This window comes from Heterodontus francisci, chromosome 47 (genome assembly GCF_036365525.1).
Source record: "Heterodontus francisci isolate sHetFra1 chromosome 47, sHetFra1.hap1, whole genome shotgun sequence".
Lineage (NCBI taxonomy): Eukaryota > Metazoa > Chordata > Chondrichthyes > Heterodontiformes > Heterodontidae > Heterodontus > Heterodontus francisci.
Genome location: NC_090417.1, coordinates 5,491,056 through 5,516,260, shown reverse-complemented (window position 1 = coordinate 5,516,260; position 25,205 = coordinate 5,491,056). Strand labels below are relative to the sequence as shown.

Below are 25,205 nucleotides of genomic sequence, written 5' to 3'. Positions count from 1 at the left end.
GATGCCAAAGGACTACAAACTTTGCACCCTTTCAAAAAAAAAGTGGATAAACATGGTGACTACAGAGCAGTCAGCATAATCATTGCAAGGAGAAACCTTGAGACAATCTGGGCCAAAATTAACTGGCACATGGTAAATTATGTACTAATAAAAAGTCAGTATAAATTTGTTAAAAGCAAATAGTGTTTGATAATTTGGTTGAGTTCTTTGTATGAACAGAGGGTTGATGAATGTAGTGTGGTTGCTAAGTATATGGATTTTTAAAAAAGCATTTGACAAAAGTAGCACATACAAGAATTGTTCGCAAAATTAAAGCCCATGGAATTAAAAGGGACAGTGACAGCATGGATACAAAATTGGTGAAGGGACAGATATCAGATGAGTGGCAAATGGTTGTTTTTCCAGATTACAAGTATACAGTGGTGTTTCCATCAGTACATGGATGTAAGTGTGCAGAACCAAATTTTAAAGTTTGTAAACGTAATAAAACAGACATGTTGTAAACAATGATCGTCTCATACTCCAAGAGGGAATAAACTGGTGGTGAAATTTAACAGAACTGTGAAGATACACTTTTTGGTATGAAGAATGACAGGCAATATGAACAAAATGATAATTTTAAAAAGGGGGTGCAGGAACAGACAATGGGGTGGCAGTGGCTTTGAAGGTGGCAGCACAAGTGAGAAGGCTGATAAAGTATATCTGAAAAGGTTTCAAAAGATGTTATTTTTGTTTCGACAAAGTAAAATCCAAGTATCAGATTTGGAAAAATGATTTAAGAAGTTTTCAGGAAATCTTTGTTGATTGTTGGAAGGGATACACCATACCAAATCACTGGAGAAAATGACAGGATTTCGCTGGTTAAGAGTATTCACTGAATGCAAGACAGAATGACCAATATGTACCACTACTCTTACATGTGCTTCACATTAGTCCTGCTTTAAATTATGATCAGAGTAGGATTACTTATTTGAAGCCAAGTAGTCTAGAGTTCCAGAATTTGCACTGTAACCATTATCTTTCCACTGAAAGCTCATTGAACCAAAATGTTAACTTTCACTTAGCTACAGATGGTGCCTGGACCTGCTGAGTATTTCCAGCACTTTCTGTATTTATCATACTGGTAGAGGTGAAGAATGTACTGGAGGAAAAAATAAAGTACAAATTTAAAATACCACCTCAGTTTATTTCAACTATACTTACATAATAAAAACACAAAATGCTGGAAATACTGAGCACATCTACATCATCCGTAGTTATATTTTGCCTTGATTTGTACTTCTTTACTGTGAATTGATCATTGGGCTAGGTTGATCAAAAATTTGGCACTCACTATTGACGTTTGAGGATGCAGATTTACAAAAATAGCATTCATGCCAAAATAGACAACGCACCCCCACTTACACAGATTACACCACTAATTTTTTTTTTAAAAAGCTAATTGTGAAGTCCACGAAATCAGTATTTTGTTGGAAGCAAATTATATGCTAATTTAATTTTTGCTTTAAATGATTGACATCAACATTTTCAGAGAGAAAATAAAGTCTCTAAGCCCGCAATAAGCTGATACAGGGGAAAGAGCCAGTGCATCAAGAGCCAATATTACTTGTCATCTTGAGTCAAATAAAGACACTGCTGGAAACATCAAGATTAGCATAAAAAGGGATCAGAGGTCATCTTGCATTCAAAACATAACAGAAAAGGGGCTAGTGCACAGAGTTTGCACCAGTTCTTTTCAAGAGCAATCCAATGCAATCGACTCCCCTGCTCTTCCCCCATATCCCACAAATCTTTCTCCAAGTATTTATCCAATTTACTTTTGAAGTCTATTATTGAATCTGTATCCACTGCTCGATTGGGCAGTGCATTCCAAATTCTAACCACTCGTTGCATCATCAGTTTCTCATGTTGCCTCTGGTTCTTTTGCCATCACCCTAGATCTGTGCCCTCTGGTTATCCCATAACCTTCCCTGCCAAAGATTTGAGAATAAACACACCAAGGTCGACAGGAACTCTGCAATTGACATCTGTATTAAAAAAAAACTGACTGCCAGTTTCATCATTTAAGTCCCCTAGCTGACGATCTATAGCACAAATGGCAATTCTGCAAAGTTCATGCATAAACGAGAGCTCACATGAGCAACCTGCTCCGACAAACCCTTAACAAATCTCATCCTGTGCACATATTTCTGAAATTACACTTTATTATATTCACCATTAGAAATGTACAGTAAGTCATCTTTCACATATTTGACAAAATGTACAGGTTTCAGAAGCTGCACATTCAAGTGTCAAAGTCAATAGATCCCACTGAACAAAACATGGTAACCAAAAAAAGCACCTCTTGTAGAAAAAGGTACAAAGATACACTTCTCATTTTTAAAACTACATTGCTAACAGTCAAAAAATTACGAATCAAGATTAAAATACGATGTGAACCAGACAGACTTTAAAAAAAAACATAGCAACTGCTGAAAAAAAACATGCTCGTCAGGATTTCCAATACCAAAACGCTCCACAATAAACCTAAATTGCTGGAAGAACTGACAGCTCAACACCCGCTTAACACCCCAAATCTGCTTCTTGGCTTTTATCTGTTAAAGCATTCCAGAAAGTCAAAACAGGATGGTATGCCCTTCCTACAATGGCTAAGAATTGTCCCATCTCAATCCAACTGAGAAACTCCCAATTAGCAGTTACTGAATGGGCAGAGAGAAATGGGGGGGAAAAAAAAAGGATAATAAAAACAGCAACCAAACTGCAACTTGCAACAGTATTTGTAGTAGTGGTCGAATGAGAAAATAAATGGAATAGAAAATGCTTTTGAAAGACATCAATGCTAAAAGATGTTCTAAAGACGCCCATAACTGCACATTTCTACATTTAAGTGACAACACAACTTTAAATTGAACGAAGTGTGGACATTTCATTGATGGCCCAATAGTTTCTGGTAAATACCATAGCAAGAATATAAGAATACCAAGTTCAAACCCCTCCCTTTTTTCTTAAATGGTACCACCAAGGTAGAAAAAAAGCAATCACAAATTGCTCATCTGAGCATATTTTTAAAGATGATCTAAAGTTACTTAGTTTTGTTAAAATAATAAAATGTAGTTCATCAAAAGGAGGCTTTGCACTAGATGTTTACTTTGATTTGCCACATTCACCCGAGTCCAAAATTATCAAAACAATTTTCCCTCTCCATCAGGTCTAATACCCGAAGCTTCAAACAAAATTACCCAATGTCTGAGCAACATGGGATTTCTATATGTTTACACCAAAACATGTAAAAAAATAAAAAGAATCGCAAAGTAGCTCTATTAGTAAAAATATTACTGCTTTTGGTTTTGAAGAAAACAGCAATGATGCTGCATTGGTCATCCATTATGAAATAGTGGCAGAGTTTGGGTTCTTGAAGCTTCTGGCTCATGGCCTGATTACTCTTAACATTAACAGTTTACATTCTCCATCCAGCCATGCTTGTGTCTAAGTTTCCCATTCCCATGTTTGGATTTGGGTTGTTGGAATATCCAGCTCCTCCCATACCACCATAGCCTGTAAATGAAAGAAAACACTAATTTTTAAGAAGGTATTTCCTGATTCACATTTCACAAATTTCAAGCTGCAACATTAAGTTAGTCTATAAGTTAGTAATAAAGTATAAATTATAAAATGCAGAAAGGGGAAGCAGTCTCAGTAACTGCTCTGCAGCCCTGAATGTGGCCACAAAAGGTGGGCAAGCATTCATTTCATGCAATACTGTAACCATTAAGCTTGCAACTAATTCCCCAACAGCTTGTTTGCAAAGTAAGCCTGCTCATCAATATTTGTAGATCAAAGATTCAGTACAAGCAGCAACTGCACTTACCAAATCCACGTGCACTTGCATTTCCATATCCACTGTAGTTATTTCCCATATTGCCATAGCTATTTCCCATACCCTGACTGTTATGCCCATAGCCTCCTTGAGTGCCTATCAAAAGAAAATTGAAATTTAGACATTTCATCAATTCTCCCCCATCTTCAAATCATGACTTGTGACTGGTCACTCCCATGCTGACACCAATCACTTGATGCTGCTCCCAGGTCCTGCCCAAAAGCAGTCACCGTCCTGCACAAGCATAACTATTTGCCTTCTTTCAACAGTGTAGTGTCCATAAATGCAAAAAGTAGCAATATGGAAGGAAATAATTTGCATTGAAGCCCAAGGTGTCAAAACCACCTCCCTTCAGCATTATTGCAACCTTTCTCCCTGCAAAAGGCAAAAAAGAAATCATTTCTGCATTTAAGGACTTGATTCTAATAAAAATGCCATTTGCTCGTTTTAAGCAGAATACTTTCCAATCAATATACAATCTGCATGACTTGTCATTTCTGCTCTACACTATGCTCATCTCCTCATGTAAATTACCCACATTCAAATAGCAAGGTGTTTTCCTGCAGCTGTCTGAAAACAAGATACAAAATGCCTTCAGGTAAAGGATTAAGACTATTAGTTGGCCAAAGATTTCTCCCTTTGGCAAAAAAAAAAAATGGCTGGGGGGGGGGGGGGGGGGGGGGGAGGGGGGGGAAGAAAATGGGAGGCAAGGAAAGGGAACTGCTTCATGCAATCTAGAGGGCAGCACTGATGTATTTGCATCACAAATTGTACAAAGAAGCTGGAAACTAAAAACCCGAGAGAATATTTGACATGAAATATCAATATACATTGTAAATACAACCTATAATGGCAAGTGTAGCGAGGCCCATCATTTACAGTATTGAAAGAAACTGATCTGTATTGCACGTTAGGTAATGTCAAATTTGAAATGTTACAAATTTTATGAGTGAAGTTTATTTTTGGGGAAAATGGTACTTCCTGTACCCATGCTTCAGCCATCTGCCCTCTCATCACTTATCATCCAAGTTTAATTTTACCGGTGCGAACCAAATAAACATCTTTACCCCAAATTCAAGTCTTCACATCCATAAAGTTCCAGAGGATTGTTATGCATCCAGTCACAAATTTGGTCATTATTCCAATTTTGACGGCATCTCTCAAAATCAGCAAATCAACACTGAAGTAAATATGATTTGATGGGAGCTGGCTATGATGTCAAAACCAACATTGGCAAGTCAGAAAATTTGATTCCTCCACCATTCCGCAAATCTGTGAAATTCATTCAGAATCATCCCCACCCAAAGGTTATACTTGTATAAATGTAAAGTGTCAGAACGTGATAAGAAATTACCTGCAGCATAATGGTCCATACCCATGCCCATAGCACCCATTCTGTGATTTCCATAACCACCAGGCCCACTTCCCATATTAGCAGTTGAATCCAAGAACAACTCAATATATCGGTGTTCTAAAAAAATAAATAAATATCAGTTAGCATACAATAATTTCTGATTCGTGAGTGCACGTTAGCAAACAGTTTTAAAATGAGGGCCATAGCCAAAAATCAATTAACTCACTCTTCAGAGTTTTGGAAAATACTTTATTCCCCAAAATTAGATAGTTACAAATATTTGTTGCACCACCTGTGCTAAATGGAAACAGCAAAAATTCAAATATTTACTGAGCTCACTAACAAGGCACAACTTTGACATTGGAGGAATCCCCCAGTCATGGTTTCTCAAGAACTTGAGTTCTTAAAGAAGATAATTCCAACAGTTTAAAATCCTACCATGACTCAAACACAAAAATCAATCTTAAATCAAAAGCAAAATGCACATGTTGAAAATCTGAAAGAAAAACAAAAATTTCTAGAAACATTCAGCAGGTCCAGCAGCATCCCAGAAGTTAATGGTGCAGTTCTCATGAAAGGTCATCAACTGGAACCATTAACTCTCCTCCATAGATGCTGCCGAACCTGAAAATTTCCAGCATTCTCTTTCATGAAATTAACCTTACCATCGTGTAGGGTGTCTTTCCAAGAACAAGGCAGTATTTGGGTAATTAAGAAACTAGTTTAACATATATTCTTTCAAAAATGAAAGAATGCACTAAACATGACTTGTATAACAGTTGGTACACAAACTAAATATGCAGTCAAGCTCTCCCTCAAATCAGGATGGTTGAATTTTCACCCTTTTAAATTGATTTTAGGAGATGCTGCAACATGTTGGTTACATGATAGTCATTAACACAGTCCAGAATAAATTACTCACGCATATGTGCTTTGTCTTTAGACATGGCAGCAACTGCATCTTCATGGGTAGCAAACTCAACGTCAGCCTCTCCAGTCAGGCGACCATCAGAACCATATTCAAAGTTGATCTTTACAGGAATCAGTGGTGAAAAAAACTACAGGGAATAGAAGTTGCAGTTGTAAACCACACAAGAACAATATTCATTTGATTCCTGTTAAGCAAAGCAAAATAAAAACATTCTCACTGGCATTGCTCAAAGAGAGGGTCGCTGTGTGCTGAAAATGCACGAATTTGATTTTGAGCACCTTGCCAGTACTGAGCACTGCAAGGTCAAGTACAGCATATTTCAAAGTAATTTAAATCAATATGCTGACTTATCCGAAGAGTTAGTGCTAAGGCGCATAAAGGCTAACAGATAGGAAACTTCCATCCCAACACTGTACTACAGCTCTTCTCCATTTGTACAACAGGAGTATAATTAGAAATTAAGTTTAAGTTTAGACTTCAAATCAATGCAATGAAACGGATATTTGTTTTCACCGACACATGTTGCAGTTTTCCGTTGGACTTCCTTTCCCACACAAGGCACATTTACCAACAAATATAATTACCAAAAGCCATACTTACATCAGCAACATCTCCTTCAGAAGCTCTAAAAGGTAATCCTCTCATGTGTACATAATGACCTGTACCATTCTGAAAAAGTGGACTGGCATCTCCTGCCCCACCATAACCACGGCTGCCCATTCCTATATCAAAAACAAACAGAATTCAGAGTGGAGTGACTGAAGTCAGAACCCAACCACCCAACATTACATTTCAAAATACAAGTTCGTTCAACAGGCTGCGTTTGCTGACAAACCAACCACTAGGTGGCACAGAACTGGCACATGCACAAATGCAGCTTCATCCACTAAACGTCACTGTCTACAATGTCCAGGCAGCTGCCAGTAATAAAGATGGTGCTGCTCAATCTAATAAAGTGATTCATGACAACGCTTGCCAGCGCTGACCTCATCAAGCAGCGCCGCAGTGCGCACGTGCGCAGACGGTCTCCTGCTCTCTGCGCATGTGCTGCGGTCCGGCTTGCAAGGACCAGTTTACGCATGCGCAGATGACGTCATCGCGTAAAGTCGTCTTCCTCCGGCAACGCGCCAGGTTGGCCTCGGCGCATGCGCTTCTTACAATCTTCCGATATTCACGCATGCGTCAAAGCTTCAGCGCGAGTTTTTGAAAGTGGAAGGAGGAGAGGTTTCGTTGGGCATTTTCTCAATTATTTAGTCGTTCTGGAGATTGGCTTCATTTTTATTAGACAGAGGAGATTGTTCCAAGGTAAGCTGCTCTGAAAATATTTCCATTGTCTGGGGCACTGTAGAGAGGACGCAAGGATGTGCTGATTCCTGCATCTGAGGTGGGTAATAAGTGCTTCATTGGCGACGTTATCAATTGGTGCCTTCACTGCAGAACTTAAAAAGGTGTGCCCAACAGTAATTTCAGTGGATGGAGGGAGGCAAGCTCTGACTGATTTACTTTATTTCTTTTCATGTAAAACATGCCATCGAGAAAACAATCCTTGAGACTTAAGGTCAGCATTCAAGCAACGAAGGCAACTGGATCATGCTGTGGAGCTTGTCACGATGTGGAAAGGAACATTGCATTTATGGATGAATTGGGAATGCACATTGGGATGCGCTTGGGGAACATTCACCAAGAACAGACTGAGCTCAGACTCTTGTGACTTTGCCTTCTTCACATGGACAATACAGTAGTGGAATAGAGAGCCAAGCGTTCATTCACCACAAGGCTCTCCAGGAACAATCTCTTTAGCTGTGCATAGCAGAGACTCGGCCTGTCTGTCTCTTGGGAATGCTGGACACAACACTCATGTATCCATGCACAGCAGTTCCTCGGATGCTTAATGAACTTAATAAAACTTCTCAATAATTAAACCCAGAATTGTTGAGGTTTTGTTTTGCATGCTATTTCCCCGACTTTGCAACTGTGCAACTGCACTTCAGATATTCAACTGTGGTGGAGGGAGGGGGGGGGGGGAAAAAAGAGAGCGAGCATGCAAAATGCAGGGACCAGACAGTTGCAATGCCTGAAGTACTGTGGAGAAAGCAACTGGGTAGGGGAGAAAGCAACTGGATTGGGCATCCGCAGCTGGAGGGAGTGGCTGAATGGAGGGGGTTCGGAAGCGAGAGGCCGTAGAAAGCCACTAGGAGCGAGCGTGCGAAGACCTTGGTGTCGCCGGGTCCAGGGACTGGCTGCTAAGTCTTTTGCTGTTGTGTTTATGGCGCATGAACAGAAAAAGGCACTCCTCTTCCGCTCCGCTGCTCCCCCCCATCCAGCTCTCTTCTTCCCCCCCCCCCCTCTTTTCTTTCCCCCCTCCCTCTTTCGCCCGCCACCGTCACCGCTGCTCTCCCCGCCCCACTCTCACTCCGGCCATTGTATGCTACCACGTGTTTGTTAGGTTTCATCTGTGATTCTTTGAGCAGCTGCTACAGTCGCAAGCTGTGACTTTTAGTGGCACATGCTGTATTTGTGCATGTACCAAAACAGCGCCACCTACCGATCGCATTGTCAACAAATGCGGTCATCTATCAAACAACAAATTAAGTCCCAATTCCCTCAATGGCTGTGATTGCCACCTCCACTCCACCCCCAACAATCCTCTGCTCCGTCCTGCCACCATGCTTCTCCTCGCTGCTCCCTCCCACATCTGTCTGCTCGCCGCTGCCTTCTCAGCCACTCGCCGCCTTCCCCCACACAGCCCGAAGCAGCAGTGGGAACAAGCTGAAGTGCAAGGCAGAGCGTGAGCGGCTCCTCGCCACTCCCTCCAGTGGCGATCTGCTTGGGCAAGCGCAGAGACCTGCAGCAAGTGGCCAGGGTGGGGTGGAGTGGGGAAGGAAGAGACGAGGTCAGGAGCGAGTGGCTGACAGAAGACAGCAGCGAGGCAGGGAGCCAGTGGCCTCTTTGCAGCACAATGACGTTTTAGAACGCATGCGCAAATTAGTCCCGGCAAGCCGAGTGTTGACATAGGCTGTGCATGCACAGAACCATACCAGCAGGAAGAAATTGTTCTGCACGTGTGCGCAGCTGGGAATGCACTGATGTTGGCACTTTGTAGCCTTGTCAGGAGTCATTTAGAAGCCAATATTCAATTGTACATCTGCATACATCTCAAACTAGTTTCTCCCTACCAGCAGGTTCTTATCACATCAATTCATTTATTCCATCATGACAGCACAATTTCAAGATATGCAACTCCAGCAGCAATTAGTTGAATGCATCCATTGAGTAGTAAACCAATTAACTTGTTTGCTCTGTTGAAAATTTCTCACTTGTCACATGTTAAAAGGATTAATCAAGTTCCAACTTGAATGCAAGTCTTTTTCTCACAAGCCAACATCTGGACCAGAAACTTCTTGCTCCTACCTCTATCCATCATTCCACCACCCCTAGAATTGTGTCCATATCCATCACGTCCATAGCCATAGTTATCATTGTAACCATAATCTTCAAAGTTGCCATAACCTAGGAAGAGAAATAAATTTAGCAGCTTGGCCCAAACACACGTACCTAGTTGCACTTTCACCCCCTTTCAATTAATTTGTGATCTATTGTTTGATAAAAATGCTTTCAAAGCCACATTATATGTCTTGTTCTTCTAACTTAAAAATCAACAAGTAAATCAAAGACCTGTCTTTATGAAAAATATCTAGTGCAAATACACGGGAGGAAATCCATGAGCTGAAATGTAACATGTTAAATCAATTTTCTCTATACCCAGTAACACACTTAAACTGAAAAGTTAATTCAAAATTTGACATGCTCTTACCTCCACCATATCCAGATCCTCTGCGTGTGCGGTCAAACATGTCTCCTCTCATAGGCCCTGGACCACCATAGCCACTTCTTCCACCCATTGGTCTGTCATAGGGACCTGGCCGCTGTCCCATTAACCTTCTAGGAGGATCATGATAAGCTCGAACCTCGCCTCTACTGCTCCTGAAGATTTCAATATACCTAAACAGCCACAATGAACATATTTACCTCATGGCTTTGACTATATTTTACCTCATCACTAAAAATGTTAATGTTTTTAGTCACGATTGCTGTGGTGAAAAGTTTCAATTTCAGCTATTTCTCTTCCACACAACACACTTTCAAAATTGCAATAAAAAATTCAAGTGCCATAACTTACAAAGCATGCCTACCAAAGGCAATGAAAAGCAATTTTGAAGCAGACTTTTTTTTTTTTTTTATAAAGAAAGTCTACATTCAGAGGCTTAAGAAAAAGCAGACTGATAGTCATCGTCCCCATTCACTTTCGAAACAGACTGGAATGTCAAGGCAAACAACAAGGTTCAAAGATGGGGAATGCACTTCACCCTAAAACAAAACAGTCAAAGTGAAACTTTCTGACATCGCTCTGCTTCAAAAACAAGCGAGTCAATAGAGTTTGGTGTATTACTTATGACAACTCGTAAACACACATTTATACATTATTGAAATATTAATTCAAAAACTTGACTTTTCAAATGTATCCAGTGGAAATCAGAGGCAGGTTCATCCATTATAATTAGATGACACCCTGACAAGGCCACTTATACTCAGAAAATGATCCGCTTGCTAAATCAGTTAATTGCATGTCTAAATTCAGTGCACAGTAAAATTAACTTTTCACCAGAGCAATCAATCTACTTCACCAGTTTAAAAAACAGTCTTAGCACAATTAACATGAATTTAAATGGCAGCTATGCAAAATGTTGCAATAATCCTTATATCACAATTAAAAAAAATAATGTCTGACTTGCTACAGCACAAATTGGAATCATGGCAGCAAACAGTTCAATTAAAAACTGCAGTTTCAAAGGCATATTTGTACTCCTTAAAGGAATGGAAACATCCATCTATCACTACATGCAGTGCTCAAGTTCAAAAAGCAGACTGATTTCAATGAAATCCTTTATAACACATGGCACAGCACACTAGCCACCCAAACACTATGCTGTGCGCTGCTTAATTTCACTAAAACACAACTGCAAAGTGCGTGCTCCATGTTTATCTTCCAGTGGCTACTGGAAGTGTGCTGATCTCGGACTGCAATCAGAACCCTGAAAGCAAGCTAGTCAGCTGCATACTCCATGGGTTGAAGAAGCTATATTCTCAGACCAAATGCCTCATTAAGAGAGCGTTAAACTGCACCTATGCAATGATCCAAAAATCCAAGACTAAAGGGATACAACTCCCCAGGAGGGAAGCTATGCATCTTCATTGTATGTTTCTGAATCCCCATTACAGTTTCACCTAAACTCCTCCAGTTCCAGTGAATTTTGAGCAAACTTTTGAGAAAAAAACTCCAACAGGATTGAAGATCTCAATATTGGTTGTCATAATCTGACTGCATATCTGTGAAACAGGCCTCTCAAACACCAACATATAAAATTCTAAGCTACATGCGAATAAGGCATCAAGTCAGACATTGTTTTTTTTTTAAAAACACAAAGCTTAGCGCAAGATATCTGAAGTAAAACACAAGCATTTGGGACAAATTTCACCAATTGGCTAGTTATACCGACGCTTCTGAACGGAAATCTGAATACTGATTTCAGTGCAATATATTTCTACAGGAGAATAGAATATATAAAATCAGCAAGCCGACTTAGTCATCATCTTCCCAATAGGTTAGATGAAGCCAGAAGCCTGCAATGCTGTGTGCTTCAAGCACTAAGCTGATAAAATTCTATAAATAGGAAAAAAAAACTTGACAAAAATGTCATAATGGTTTGCAAAATGTTACAAAAATAATTTTTGTAACTGCACTGTGTATATGTAATTTAATTAATCCAAATATAACAAAGTATTATTGAAAAATTGGATCAAATTGAAACAGTTGGAATTTTACTGTTTACATCTGGGACAATCCTAAACTGTAGAGCCCTCTGTATGGAGAATAAAAACTTTGGAAACTCATCTTTGAACAAACAATTTTGTTATTAGTAATTTGCCAGGATAGAGTATTTCTATCATTTACAATCAACCAATTTTCAACTCATACGGAGGGCCCTACAGTTTAGGGCATCTTTAACACAATTTAGAAAAATCAGTTGAGTCCCCACTCAAGTTTTCCAATGGCGTGTGGGAGGTTCGACTATTTTCTCTGCAAGAACGGATGAATTCTGCAACCTGAACAAGTGGGCTTAAAGACGTATGAGCCACCCTTCCGTCCATCCCCACCTGTGCCCTATTCTTTCCTTGTGTTTCCCCAGTGCTTTTTCAGCTATCTCCTTTGATGCAAACTGCACGAAGGCTTCCCCCGTGCTTCTCCCCTGGTAGTCCACCGGCAATGTTATCCCATTTGGCACGATTTCCAACCCTTCAACCCAAGGACAAATACCCCACAAGGGGAACAATATTAAAAATTGAAACATTCCTACTCATACACATACTACAGCATATCAATATTGAGTACTGATATCAGAATTGACAAATGAGGCCACTGGCTACAGAATGCTCTTTAAATAAAGCAAAGATGCAACAAAAACAAAAAAAAAAACAGGTACCTTCGGCTCACACTGTTTAAAAAAAAACAATACCTGCACAAAATATTGTCAATTTAGCCTGATACTGCAATAGCCAATTTTGGTAACTTGGATTAAGTTATTAAATAGTTACCAGACAGCCAAACTAGTGAGACATGATTAATTTGTTAATATGAAGGAACAAGGGCAATGTACCAACTAGTTCAACATTACATCTACAATAGAAACCAATTCTGATTTGGACATATTAAAATGAGAAAACATTACTAAAAACTTGGGTAGTGCAATTCACAGAAGCAGAATGAATGTAATTTTTTTTTTTATATTACCCAAAAGATAACATCGGCCAACCACAATTAAGTCAAAATGAAACTAGCCAGGTAAGCAAATTCTAATCCACTGGTGCCAATAGGGATTTAAAACACTGGACATAAAACCCTGGCAATACACAACTTGCAGTGACAACTACACGATGACAGAAGGCAGTGAATTCCCCCTGCTTTGTCCATGAAGAAACAGTCAAAAAGTGATTTTCTGCACTCCAGAACAATATAGGCCATCTGCAAGTCAACGTTTCATATCTGCAAGGTCTGTGCAAAAATGCCTCACTCCTTTTCTTTCATCAAGCATCTGTGCAAGCCAACGAAGGTTAAATATAACCTTTAGTGCCGCTCATTGGCTATAAACAGCACATCAAAACATCCCAAACAATTTTCAGGATCAATAGCCTATAACTAGTTTTAGGTCAGTTGAAAATTATGGTGGCAGAAATCCAGTAATGTTACAATTCAAGAATTGTATAAATAGCCATTCAATTAAGAAACTATGCTGATTAAGCCAGCAACTTGTGGCTAGTTCCGTAACTGAACCCAAAAGTTGTGACTGGATTGTTTGAAACTTAACAGCAGTCAATGAAAACAAAATGCAGCAGCATCAAGCTTCACTATCAAAGGCCATATGGCAAAATAAATCAGATCTTTTTGCTTTAGGTAATTAGCATTATGCAGCCACTGCCTTCAACAAGCAAACTCTGCATCAATACACAAATTTAACATGGTCTTAAAATACAAAAGGTCCACTTACATTACTTGCTGCAAGTTACTGACTGTGAAGAAAGGGTTCGCAAGGAAATCAAATCCAGTTACCAGCCCAACAGCCAGGTGACTGAACTGTATTGTCACTTGACTTGAATGCAGCCTGACTTTTGTAGCATTTCAATTACTCAAGATGCAAATATTTACTAACTACCTAACATACTGTAAGTAACTACTTAACATATCTTGATCCAGGAATTTGCCCTGCAGATCCCCAATGCATCAGCAGGCTAAACCAATTAGCAGCACAGTCTGACAACCCCAGGAAGCTAGTTTAACTGCTGCTCTACACTAAACACCTCATCTCAGCCAAGACTCAGTTCTGCTATCCAGTTAACCTTACAGAATTAATCAGTCAAGGTAAGGATAGCTTTGGGCTTAGATGCTGTCCCCTCCCCCAACTCCTGCAGCAGGTGAAAACCTTGCTGACATTCACCATGAAGTTTTCATACATGAAAATTATCATTTGAGCAAGGAACCAAATACATGAAATAGAACAGCAAGCAGTTGGCATGTTCAGTTGATTGCAGGGGAAGCAGGGGGCAAGGGAAATATAAATTAACAAACAGAGGGAGCATGGTGAAAAACTTAACTGCTTTTTTCCCATTCTAGTTTTATATCAAGGCTTTGTGGTTACAATAAGCGATTTGGTGGAGATACTTCATCCTTCTTGTCCCATTACAAATTCTTCACAGTCAGTAACTACAGTGAATTGTAGTGCCAAGACATCAGTAGCACAACTTAAAATCTTAAAACACAAGTTGTATCAGTAGAAACGGTCTTTTAAAATTATGTGAACATGAGAACAAAAGGACCCAATTAAATGGAGAGACACCCGTTTTAGGTTTCCATCCCTTCTGTGGGTCTCCCCAGTTTAGGCATAATAAGCCTGAGGGCAGGCGGTCAACATGGCTCTGAAGCCAGTGGCTAGAGGTGCAGAAACCCAGGTACCTCTGTATGGAGAAAGTGCCTAGCCTTTGGTGGACACTTCCCAACATTGGCAAAAGTGGGTTCAGAAACTCCATGGGAATGGCAAGCACATGCCTGCATTTACCATTCCATGGCACAACACATCAGATGCTAAATTACAGCACAACTATACCGCCTGAACCCAGTGACAAATCTTCACTGAACACAAACATATTCAAGGAATAGTTTAGAATACCAGCACCAAAAGGTTTTACGTGCACTGTATTACTTACATTATACAATTCAAAGATAGAGTATTAAATGTGTGTCTAAGCATTTTGTAATACAAAGTATTTTGTTTGAAATTATTCAGTTAAGAGGTTGGAGGATTATATGTGGCAATAAAGTTAAACATATTAGTTATAGCAGTTAACGAATTCTTCAACTGGCAACTGCAAGTGAAGTTACTAGAAAACATTAATACTCAAATTGTCAATAAATTCTAAACTATTCCTTCAAATATTAAAGGATGATTTATCATTTTATAATTACTGGCTCACAAGATTGGACTCAAGGATTAACTTCTTTAGAAAATTATAATTTTCATCTTTAAAATGGAAAAGCAAAATTACTAATTAAGAGACTGTGGCCCAATGTGTTTTTAAAAAAGTAATGTCCGTTCGCTTTTTGTCAACACAAGTGCAACCTAAACCCTAAAAATAACTACATGGTTCACCTTAAAACACAAAAGTGCCGTGGGAACTTGATCCAATAAGGTTTGCTGGGACTATGGAGCTAACTTGTGACCCTTGCTCAGAACTGCAAAATCCCCACAAAAAGCCATCTTAGTTTTCTTTCGGTTGCATCTTTACAGCAATTGCATTTCGTATTGTAAAGAATTGCCTTTATTGTAAATCACTATGCTAAGTTGCAAACTGTCAGAGGCATTCACAAACTTTAAGAAACTTTTTGAAACAAAAAACCCTTGTGCCCAATTCTATGTGCCACGCCAGCAAGTCACAGTGATCATCTATTCTACACCCCTTCATCTACATAAGATTGCATTGATCAGCCTTGCATATTAATGCCAAGCATAAATAACGATTCGACAGGCTATCCAAAACTACACATTCCCCATCCTTCCCTAATGAAAGTAATCCACTTAAAAATTACAGTGACATTACCACATCAGACCCACATGCCCAAATACTTGGTTTTCCATTATTGGAGAAGTAAAAAAAAACCAAGGAGTACCTGTGAAAAACTGCAAAATTTCCTCTTTGCTGCAGCCAAAGGGCAAGCCTCTAAGGCGCACTGTTCCATCACTCGTTGACTCAGTTTGATTTGGGTTCGCATGTTTTAGTGCCCAGTCCATTTCAGTGGCTTTAGTCTCGAACACTGTGAACACAAGTTACACATACTAAAAATAAAACTAACTGCAAATATTACCACAAAAAGTCAAAGATGAGGGGGGGAAAAAAAACTCAGACCATTGACGCTCAACTCTTAGCCAAGCATTCCCATTGGAAAATGAATAATTTGGCAAATACCATCCTATCTGGTAAATGACTTCTCACACTTAAAGACATTCTTCCTTAAAAAAAGAAAGTATTTTTCACAAGTTCAAATTTGCCTGCATCCCACAATCCTTGCCTGGCTTACCATGAATAATATTCTGCATTAATCTTACTAAATGTTAAGTATTTGCTAACCCTTGCTTCTTTCTAGATAGCACACAATTTTCCCCCTTTCACTTGAAAGCAGTCCTGTTCGACTGTCTTCAATGCATACTTTACAGGACATGATGAGAATTGAATACCAGACTCCACTATTAAATGCAGTCACGATTCTATTACTCGCCTCAAGTCCCTAGCGGTAATTTCACTCACTTGGTGCGCACACAAGTTTCCAAACAATGCTTACTTTATAACCCTTCTTAATTTAATTTACCATTTCTTAGCACAACTGCATGACTGATCTAAATCTTTTTGCTGTATCTGAAAAATGAGAAGTTTACAAATAGTTTTGTTATGCAATTCATTGACATACCCTAGCAAATAAAGGGTTAGGGCAAAGCACCCAAAACAGGGAGGTCATTTTGGACTAACTTGATTTGAGTTCTTTTTGAGGAAGTAACCTGAAGGATTGATGACAAGGTCCCACATAACAGACTGGTTAAAAAAAGCCCAAGGATACAAGCTGGATACAAAATTGGCTCAGTGGCAGGAAACAAAGGGTAATTGTTGACGTGCGTCTTTGCGACTGGAAGGCCATTTCCAGTGGCGTTCCACAGGGCTCAGTGCTGGATCCCCTGCTTTTTGTGGCATACATTAACAATCTGGATGTAAATAGAAGGAGAAGGATCAGGAAGTTTGCAATGACACAAAAAGTGGCTGTGGGGTTGATAGCGAGGATGATAGCTGTAGATATCAGGAAGATATCAGTGGACCAGTCAGAAAAGTAGGAAATGGAGTTTAACCCAGAGAAGTGTGTTAGGTAATGCATCTGGGAGGTCAAACAAGGCAAAGGAATAGACAATAAATGGGAGGATACACAGAGAGGTGTCAATGAAGTGAGACACCTGAAAGTGAACGTGCACAAACCCCTGAAGGTAGGACAGGTTGATAAGGTGCTTAAGGCAGCAGATGGAATCCTTTCCTTTATTAGCCGAATACAAGAGTAGGGAGGTTATGTTGGAACTATACAAATCATTCGTCAGGCCACATCTTGAGTACTGTGTGCAGTTCTGGTCACCTCATTACAGAAAGGAGGAATTGCACTGGAGAGGATAAACAGGAGATTTACAAGGATGTTCACATGACTGGAAAATTCTATGAAGATTGGATAGGCTGGGGTTGTTCTAAAAACAGAAGAGACTGAGGGTACATTTAATTGAGATGTCCAAAACTGAGAGGGGCCTGGAAAGAGTGCATGTGAAAGGCCTATTTAGCTTAGCAGAGGGGTCAGTGACTCAGGGGCACAGATTTCAAATGATTGGCAGAAGGATTAGAGGGGAAGTGAGGAAAACATTTTTCACCAAGGGGGGGGGGGGGGGGGGGGGGGGGAGAGAGCTGGAACTTACTGCCTGAAAGGGTGGTGGAGGCAGAAAACCTAATCTCATTCAAAAGGAGCCTTTTATGTGCACATGAAATGCCATAACCTATGGACCAAATGCTGGAAAGTGGGATTAGGCATTTTTTTTTCTGGCTGGCAGAGACATGGGCCAAGCGGCCTCTTTCTGTGCCATAAACATCCAAGGATTTAGGACTCAGCCACATTAGGTCATGAAGTCGCAATTTCCTGTTCTTATTAACTAATTTCACCACATTTAGGCCTATTTTAAATGCCCCACAGCTGGAGTTTAATTATAACCATCAGTAGCTCGAAATGTTATCTCTGAAGTGCAAGAAACTACATTGATCAATTCTCATGTCCTTCGCTAAAAACTTCAAAGTTGTCAGGTTGGAAATTACCCCTTACCCTAAAACTACACTGGCTGTTTACTAGGTTTCTGTCGCACAGGCATTTGCACAGTCTTCTCCTTCAACTAGATTACATTCTTTTTCCCATGCTTTCCATCAGGTTAGATACACCTGTGTATACCAACATAGAAATTAGGAGCAGGGGTAGGCCACTCAGCCCTTTGAGCCCACTCTACCATTCCACAAGAACAAGATCATGGCTGGTGGATAGTAACCTCAACTTCACATTCCCACCTACCCCAATAACCTATACACCTCTGCCTTAAAAATATTCGAAGAGTTTGCTCCACTGCCTTTTAAGGAAGAGACTGCCAAAGACTCAGGAACCTCAGGAAAAAAATTCTCAAGGGTCTTAAATGGGCAACTTTTTTTTTAATATATAAAAAGTGACCTAGTTCTAGGATTCTCCCAGAAGAGGCAACATCCTTTCCACATCCACCCTGTCAAGACTCCTCAGAATCTTTTGTTTCAATCAAGTTGCCTCTTAACTCTGCTAAACTCCAGCAGATACACACCAAGCCTGTCCAACTTCAAGACAATCTGCCCATTCCAGGTATTAGTCATTTGCATCCTTCCTTAAATGAGACCAATACTGTACATAGTACTCCAAACATGGTCTCACCAGCTTTCCTAATTACTTGCTGTACCTGCATACTAACCTGCTGTAATTCATGCCCAAATACTCCACATCCTCTCACCATTTAGATAAAATGCTTTTTTATTCTTCCTGCAAAACTGGACAATTTCACATTTTCCCACATTATACTCCATTGGTCAGGTCTTTGCCCACTCACTTAACCTATCTATAGCCCTTTGTGGCCTTATGTCCTCTTCACAACTTACTTTCCTACCTATCTTTGTGTCATCAGCAAATTTTGCTTCATCCAAGTCTTTTACATAAATTGTGAAAAAAATTGAGGCTCTCGCACTGATCCCTGTGGTACACCACTTGTTCCATCTTGCCAACCAGAAAATGACCCATTTTATGCCTCAAGCTGGCCAATGCATCCATGCCAAAATGTTATCCCCAACACCATGAGCTTTTATTTTCACAGTAATTTTGATGTGACACCTTATCAAATCTCTTCTGGAAATCCAAGTACAGTACATCCACCAGTTCTCCTTTAATCGACAGTACATGTTACTTCTTCAAAGAAATCCAATAAATTGGTTCAACATGATTTCCCTTTCACAAAACCATGTCGACTCTGCCTGATTACCTTGAATTTTTCTAACTGCCCTGCTAGAACATCTTTAATAATAGCTTCTGATTTCCCCATCACTGATGTGAAGCTAACTGGCCTGCAGTTTCCTGCTTGGTCTCCCTCCTTTTTTAATAAAGGAGTTACATTAGCTATTATGGAACCTTCCCCGAAACTAGGGAACGTTGGAAAATTGAAACACATCAACTATCTCACTAACCATTTCCTTTTAAGACCCTAGGATGAAGTACATCAGGGCCCAGGGACACATCAGCCCACAGCTCTGACAATTTGCTCAGTACTATTTCCCTGGTGACTAATTTTCTTGAGTTCCTCTTTCCCTTCCAGTTCCTGACACAGCTATTTCTGGGATGTTATTTGTATCCTCCAAGGTGAAGACCAATGCAAAATACCTGTTCAATTCATCTATCGCCTTATCATCCATTATTAATCCCCCAGACTCAGCTTCTTTTGGACCAACACTCACTTTGTTAACTCTTTGCTTTTTAAAATATCGATAGAAACTCACTATCTTTTTATATTTCTAGCCAACTTTCATACTCAAATTTTTCCCTCATTAGTCTTGAATCAATATTGAAAGAGGTGGTAAGTCAGACACTAGAGGAGTTTAAAATTGATAGAGAAAGCATTAGATAGGCTGTCTGTACTTAAAGTGCATAAAACTCCAAGGCCAGATGAGATGCATCCAAAGATACTGAAGGAAGTGAGGGTGGAAATCAGAGGCACTGGCCATAATTTTTCAGTCTTCCTTAGGCACGGTGGGGGGTGGGGGGGGGGGGGGCACCAGAGATCTGCTGAATTGCAAACTTTACACCCTTGTTCAAAACAGGGTGTAAAGATAAGCCCAATAACCTTAGGCCAGTCAGTTTAACTTCAGTGGTGGGAAAAAGTCTAGAAAAAAATTAATTTAGGGCAAAATCAGTCACAAATGCGAGTTAATTAAGGAAAGCCAATATGGATTTAAGGGAAAATCATGTTTAAATAACTTGCTGGAGTTTTATTTGCGGTGGTAAGAGAGGGTTGATGAGGGCAATGCTGTTGATGTGGTGTACGTGGACTTTCAAAAGGAGTTTGATACAATGCCACACAGACATGTGAGCAAACCTGTAGCTTCATGGAATAAAAGTGACAGTAGCAACATGGATACGGAATAGGCTAAGTGACAGGAAACTAAGAGTAGTGGTTAATGGATGTTTTTCAGGCTGGAGGAAGGTTTGTAATGGAGTTCCCCAGGGATCAATGTTGGGCCCCTTGCTTCTCTTGATTTATTAATGACTAGACCTTGGTGTGCAGGGCCCAATTTCAAAGTTTGCAGATGACAAAACTTGAAGGTATTTTGAACTGAGGATAGTGTAGAACTTCAAAAAGACAGGTGGAATGGGCAGACAGGTGGCAGATGAAGTTGAATGCAGAGAATTGTGAAGTGATTCATTTTGGTAGGAAGAACATAGACTAACGGGTACAATTCTAAAGGGGATGCAGGAGCAGAGGGACCTCAGTGTTTATGTGCACAAGTCACTGAAGGCAGCAGGACAGTTTGAGAGAGTGGTTAATAAAGCATCAGTATGGGCAAAGAGCACAAGAGCAAGGAAGCTGTGTTGAAATTGTACAAGACACTAGTTTGGCCACAGCTACAGTATTGTGTCCAGTTCTGAGCACTGCACTTTAGGAAAGATGAGAGGGCCCTGGAGAGCGTATAGAAAAAAATTCACGAGAATGGTTCCTTGGATGAGGAATTTCAGTTATGAAGATATATTGGAGAAGATAGATTGGAGAAGTTAGGACTGTTTTCCTTGAAGAGAAGGCTGAGGGGTGATTTGATACAGGTATTCAAAATCATGAGGGGGTTGGACAGAGTAAATAGAGAAACTGTTGCCACTCGTGAAAGGAACGAGAGGGCACAGATTTTAAGTATGTGTTGAGAAGCAAAAGTGACATGAGCAAAACCCTTTTCATGCAGCGAGTGGTGTGGAATACGCTGCCCAAGAACATGGTGGAAGCGGGTTCAATTGAAGCATTCAAAAGGGAATTAGACAGTTTTATGAAAAGGAAGAATGCGCAGGGGTATGGGGAGAAGGCAGGGGAATGGAACAGATGGAATTGCTCTTGCATTCAGCGAGCGGTGCAGACATGATGGGCCGAATGGCCTCCTGTTGCACTATCAATTCTGAGTTTTTAAGCTGTTCTTTGCTGCTTTTTATATTCTATCCAATCTTCTGAGCACAGATATCCTGCAGTGTTATAGGGCTGCAGCAGGTTACAGAGATCGAGAAGGGAGGCATGGAGCAATTTGAAAATAACGTAGATCAGTGAACAAAGGTATGGGTGCACGGCACTTGGTGCAAGTTAGGATACGGAGAACAAAATTTTGGAAGCACTTAAATTTATGGATGGTGGAAGATGGGAAGCCAGCCGGTAATGGGCTGGAAAAGTCAAATCCAATGTCATAGAAACTAAATACTTAGGTGATTCTTAAATAAAAAGCTATTGCTTCCATTTTTTCTCCTGACTCTCATCAGTTCAGGATTCAGGAACCTACCATAAGGAACACATAAAATACACAGGACCTCAAGTTTCAGATTGCTGAAAACATCAGCTTACCTTCAATGTATCTATGACCCATGCTTTCCCGGTCCTTTGCAAGGGCACGTTTTACATCATCTTCAGTTTCCAGCTGAACAAAGGCTTCACCACTTGGGCGGCCTTCTCTTAAATAGGTGAAGTGTATTCCAGCAGTTCCATTTAATATTTTGCAATCTAAAAGCAGCATACATGATTTACTGAATTATTGCAGTGCTACTCTGGGGTGAGGTACAGGAATAAGGAGATTTAAAAATAGCCACGGCATTGTGAAGCAAATGCATGCGTTCATACCAAAAGCACGGGTAGAGTCGATAGCAAATCAATACGGATAACATACATTTCCAGAACAACCACCACCACCCCCCCCCCCCCAACCCAGCTTCTAATACTACAATAGTTGGCCCTTCACAGTATGCCAGAACTTGTGGCCAATCACATACAGCCAGCACACTTGTACTGCCTTTGCTTGTGAAATCAGAAATCTAGCAATGAAAAGTTCAAGGAAATTTTTATTACTCTGAAAAACAGCATATTGTACCTTCAAGACCACGTATGGGTAGGTTGTGGAAGAAAGGTGAACATAACAGAGTTCAATTGGAAAGTAGTAGGGCGAGCTAGGCTAGCAGCCCAAGCTTGGGTGTATGCAGTTCAATAGCAACATGGAAGGGTTATTAGCCAGTTCACCTCAGCTTGATCTGCACACCCAACAGAAACTTAAACGACAAATACCCAATAGTCACGAATAATTTGGGGTGGCACAGTGGTTTGCACCGCAGCCTCACAACTCCAGTGACCCGGGTTCGATTCTGGGTACTGCCTGTGCGGAGTTTGCAAGTTCTCCCTGTGACGGCGTGGGTTTCCGCCGGGTGCTCCGGTTTCCTCCCACAGCCAAAGACTTGCAGGTAGATAGGTAAATTGGCCATTGTAAATTGCCCCAAATGTAGGTAGGTGGTGGGGGATTTGAGGGGATGTGGTAGGAATATGGGATGAACGTAGGATTAGTATAAATGGGTGGTTAACGGTCAGCAGACTTGGTGAGCCGAAGGGCCTGTTTCAATGCTGTACCTCAAAAAAAATCTAATAGGGAATTCAGGAAGAATGCCTTTATACAAAGAATGGCAATAATGCAGAATGAGGCAAGTTGCTGTTTCTCAGCTAGTCAAGTTTTTCCATAGACATTTCTGCAGCCTCAGACACGGTGGCTATTTTCAGATTTAACATTTTAACCTTTGTTGCCATGTTGCTCCCACCACAATTTTTTTTTTTAAAAACAAGAAAAGTCTTGCATTTGAATTATTACATGTGCTAAAATTTGGCCTAAATGTTAGAATGTTTTGGTCTATCATTATTCACCAAATCAGCTCAACAGGGAAGAAATTACTCAAGAATGCTCATAGTTGTGACAAATCACTCAAAAATGGTCCAAACTGCAGCAGTTTTTAAATAATGCGAAGGAACAGTACCAAGACAGTTCCCCTTTCAGTTTTGGTCAGGTAGCCATAGTGCGCCGAGTGAAGAAAAGACTACTTTAAATACATGTATGCTTTAGAAGCAAGCAACTACACACAAGCAATGTTCAAATGAATATGAGTGTTTATGCACATGGTAAAGGAATATTTAATAATGGGCAAACTTGATTCCTTCTAACTCCTGTTCCTCTGAAATTCCCAATTCCCCAATTAAAGCCCCAATTACCTTATTTTTGCAAACCCAATTTTTGGGTAACATTTATTCTCTCAAATACTTAAAATACTTCAACTTTTAAGTCACCCTCAACACATCAATTCTATCAATCTTTTAAATTTTAAAGATCATTCAGATGAATTCACAAAACCTGAGAAGAAGCGCAACACTTCATCAGCAGTGCAGGACCATGGAAGTCCGCGAACTCGAACAACAAAATCTTCATCCATTTCAATGTGTGAAACACCGATCTAAAAAAAAACTAAAAAAAAAGAACACTTTGATTAGAAAGGCAGACTTGCATTTATATAGCACCTTTCACATGCTCAGAACGTACAAAGTAGATTACAGCCAATAAAGTATTTTTGAAGTCTTGTCACTGTTGCAATGTAGAAAATGTAGTTCCTGATGGTAGTGTGCAATCTAAAATGAATGCATCATTCCAACAAAAAATACTCACCTGTAACACTTACACGCAAGGATCACACCATACTTCTACTAGAAAGTTAAAACAAACGCAACTTTGTACAGAAGTCATCAAGACAGTTTGAGAAAAAAAATTATCTGGGACACTTAATTAACGACTTATCATCAGCTCTTTAATCAGATAGTTGTTCATTTACTCGGCCTTAACACAGGAAATATGCTAGTGAATATCGGAAATTTTCTCGATTTATTACTTGACTGGGTCCATTATTTTAAACAGTTGATTGGCTGATATGATGCTGTAAAGCGTAGACATTTGGGATTTTATTTTTCTGGGGGAGGGAGAAAGAGTAAAATGTCTCCCGGGTCCTTAAATTGTAGCCACCCCCCCCTCCCTGCACCCGGAGGCGCAAACGGATCGAGTAAGCCGTTGGGAAAGACCGCGTGTAAGACGCCGATGGCCTGCGGCACCTTCTCGCACGCCCCGGGACGTAGAGCATGGGTAAAGAGCGGCTGCTAGAGACAAAGGCCCGGGACACAAAGGAAAGCCGGGATCGGTTAGTGACCAAAACGGGAGCTCCACCTCACCAAACTCAGCCGGTTTTCCATCCCACAACAGCATCATGTCGGTCGAGTACGGGAACAAACGATTAAAACAAAAATCATACTTAACAGAGGTGAGGGAGGGAGAAAAGACAACGCCTCAAGGTTTCTTTCCGTTAAAAAAAACCCCGTCGAGCGATGAAGTGAAAACTAAAACCGCCACCAACGTCCATTACAAAACAGCCTCACAGACACGAGTAAAATGGCGGCTGCGCTTCGCAACGGCCTCGTGTTCCACTACTCCCACCAACCACCCCACTACCCGCACCAACACTTCATTTTTAATGAAAGCTGAACAAAAACGTTTCAAATCAGAAATATTAAGTGAACAACAGCCGTGGGGCTCGAAGGCCTACTAACTACCAGTGACTGAAACCAAAGCAGTACTTCACCTGCACCTTCTCTCTCTCTGATCTCCCTCAACAGCAACGCCGGCGCCACACAACGTCACCAGCCGGAAACAAACCAAATTATGCCGTCCACCGGGGCAGTTTTTATGACGAATGAAGTTTATGCCTC

The 25,205-nt window shown here is 40.4% G+C and overlaps 1 protein-coding gene across 2 annotated transcripts; it reads right to left on the bottom strand.

The window, feature by feature from the left end:
• Positions 1–2,186: 2,186 nt before the first annotated feature.
• Positions 2,187–25,182, bottom strand: LOC137357113 (heterogeneous nuclear ribonucleoprotein H3-like). Of its 2 annotated transcripts, none has more exons than XM_068023149.1 (12): positions 25,079–25,182; positions 23,809–23,919; positions 21,993–22,148; positions 15,941–16,084; positions 12,379–12,517; positions 9,977–10,164; positions 9,574–9,672; positions 6,763–6,884; positions 6,154–6,289; positions 5,232–5,348; positions 3,869–3,973; positions 2,187–3,555 (listed from the first exon to the last, which is right to left on the bottom strand). In XM_068023149.1, the coding sequence occupies exons 2-12, from the start codon at positions 23,885–23,887 to the stop codon at positions 3,458–3,460; spliced, it is 1,383 nt and encodes a 460-aa protein (XP_067879250.1). In that variant the 5' UTR covers positions 23,888–23,919; positions 25,079–25,182; the 3' UTR covers positions 2,187–3,457. The 2 variants fall into 2 exon arrangements, with proteins under 2 accessions (XP_067879250.1, XP_067879251.1); XM_068023150.1 differs by having other exon boundaries at positions 25,085–25,159.
• Positions 25,183–25,205: the final 23 nt, after the last annotated feature.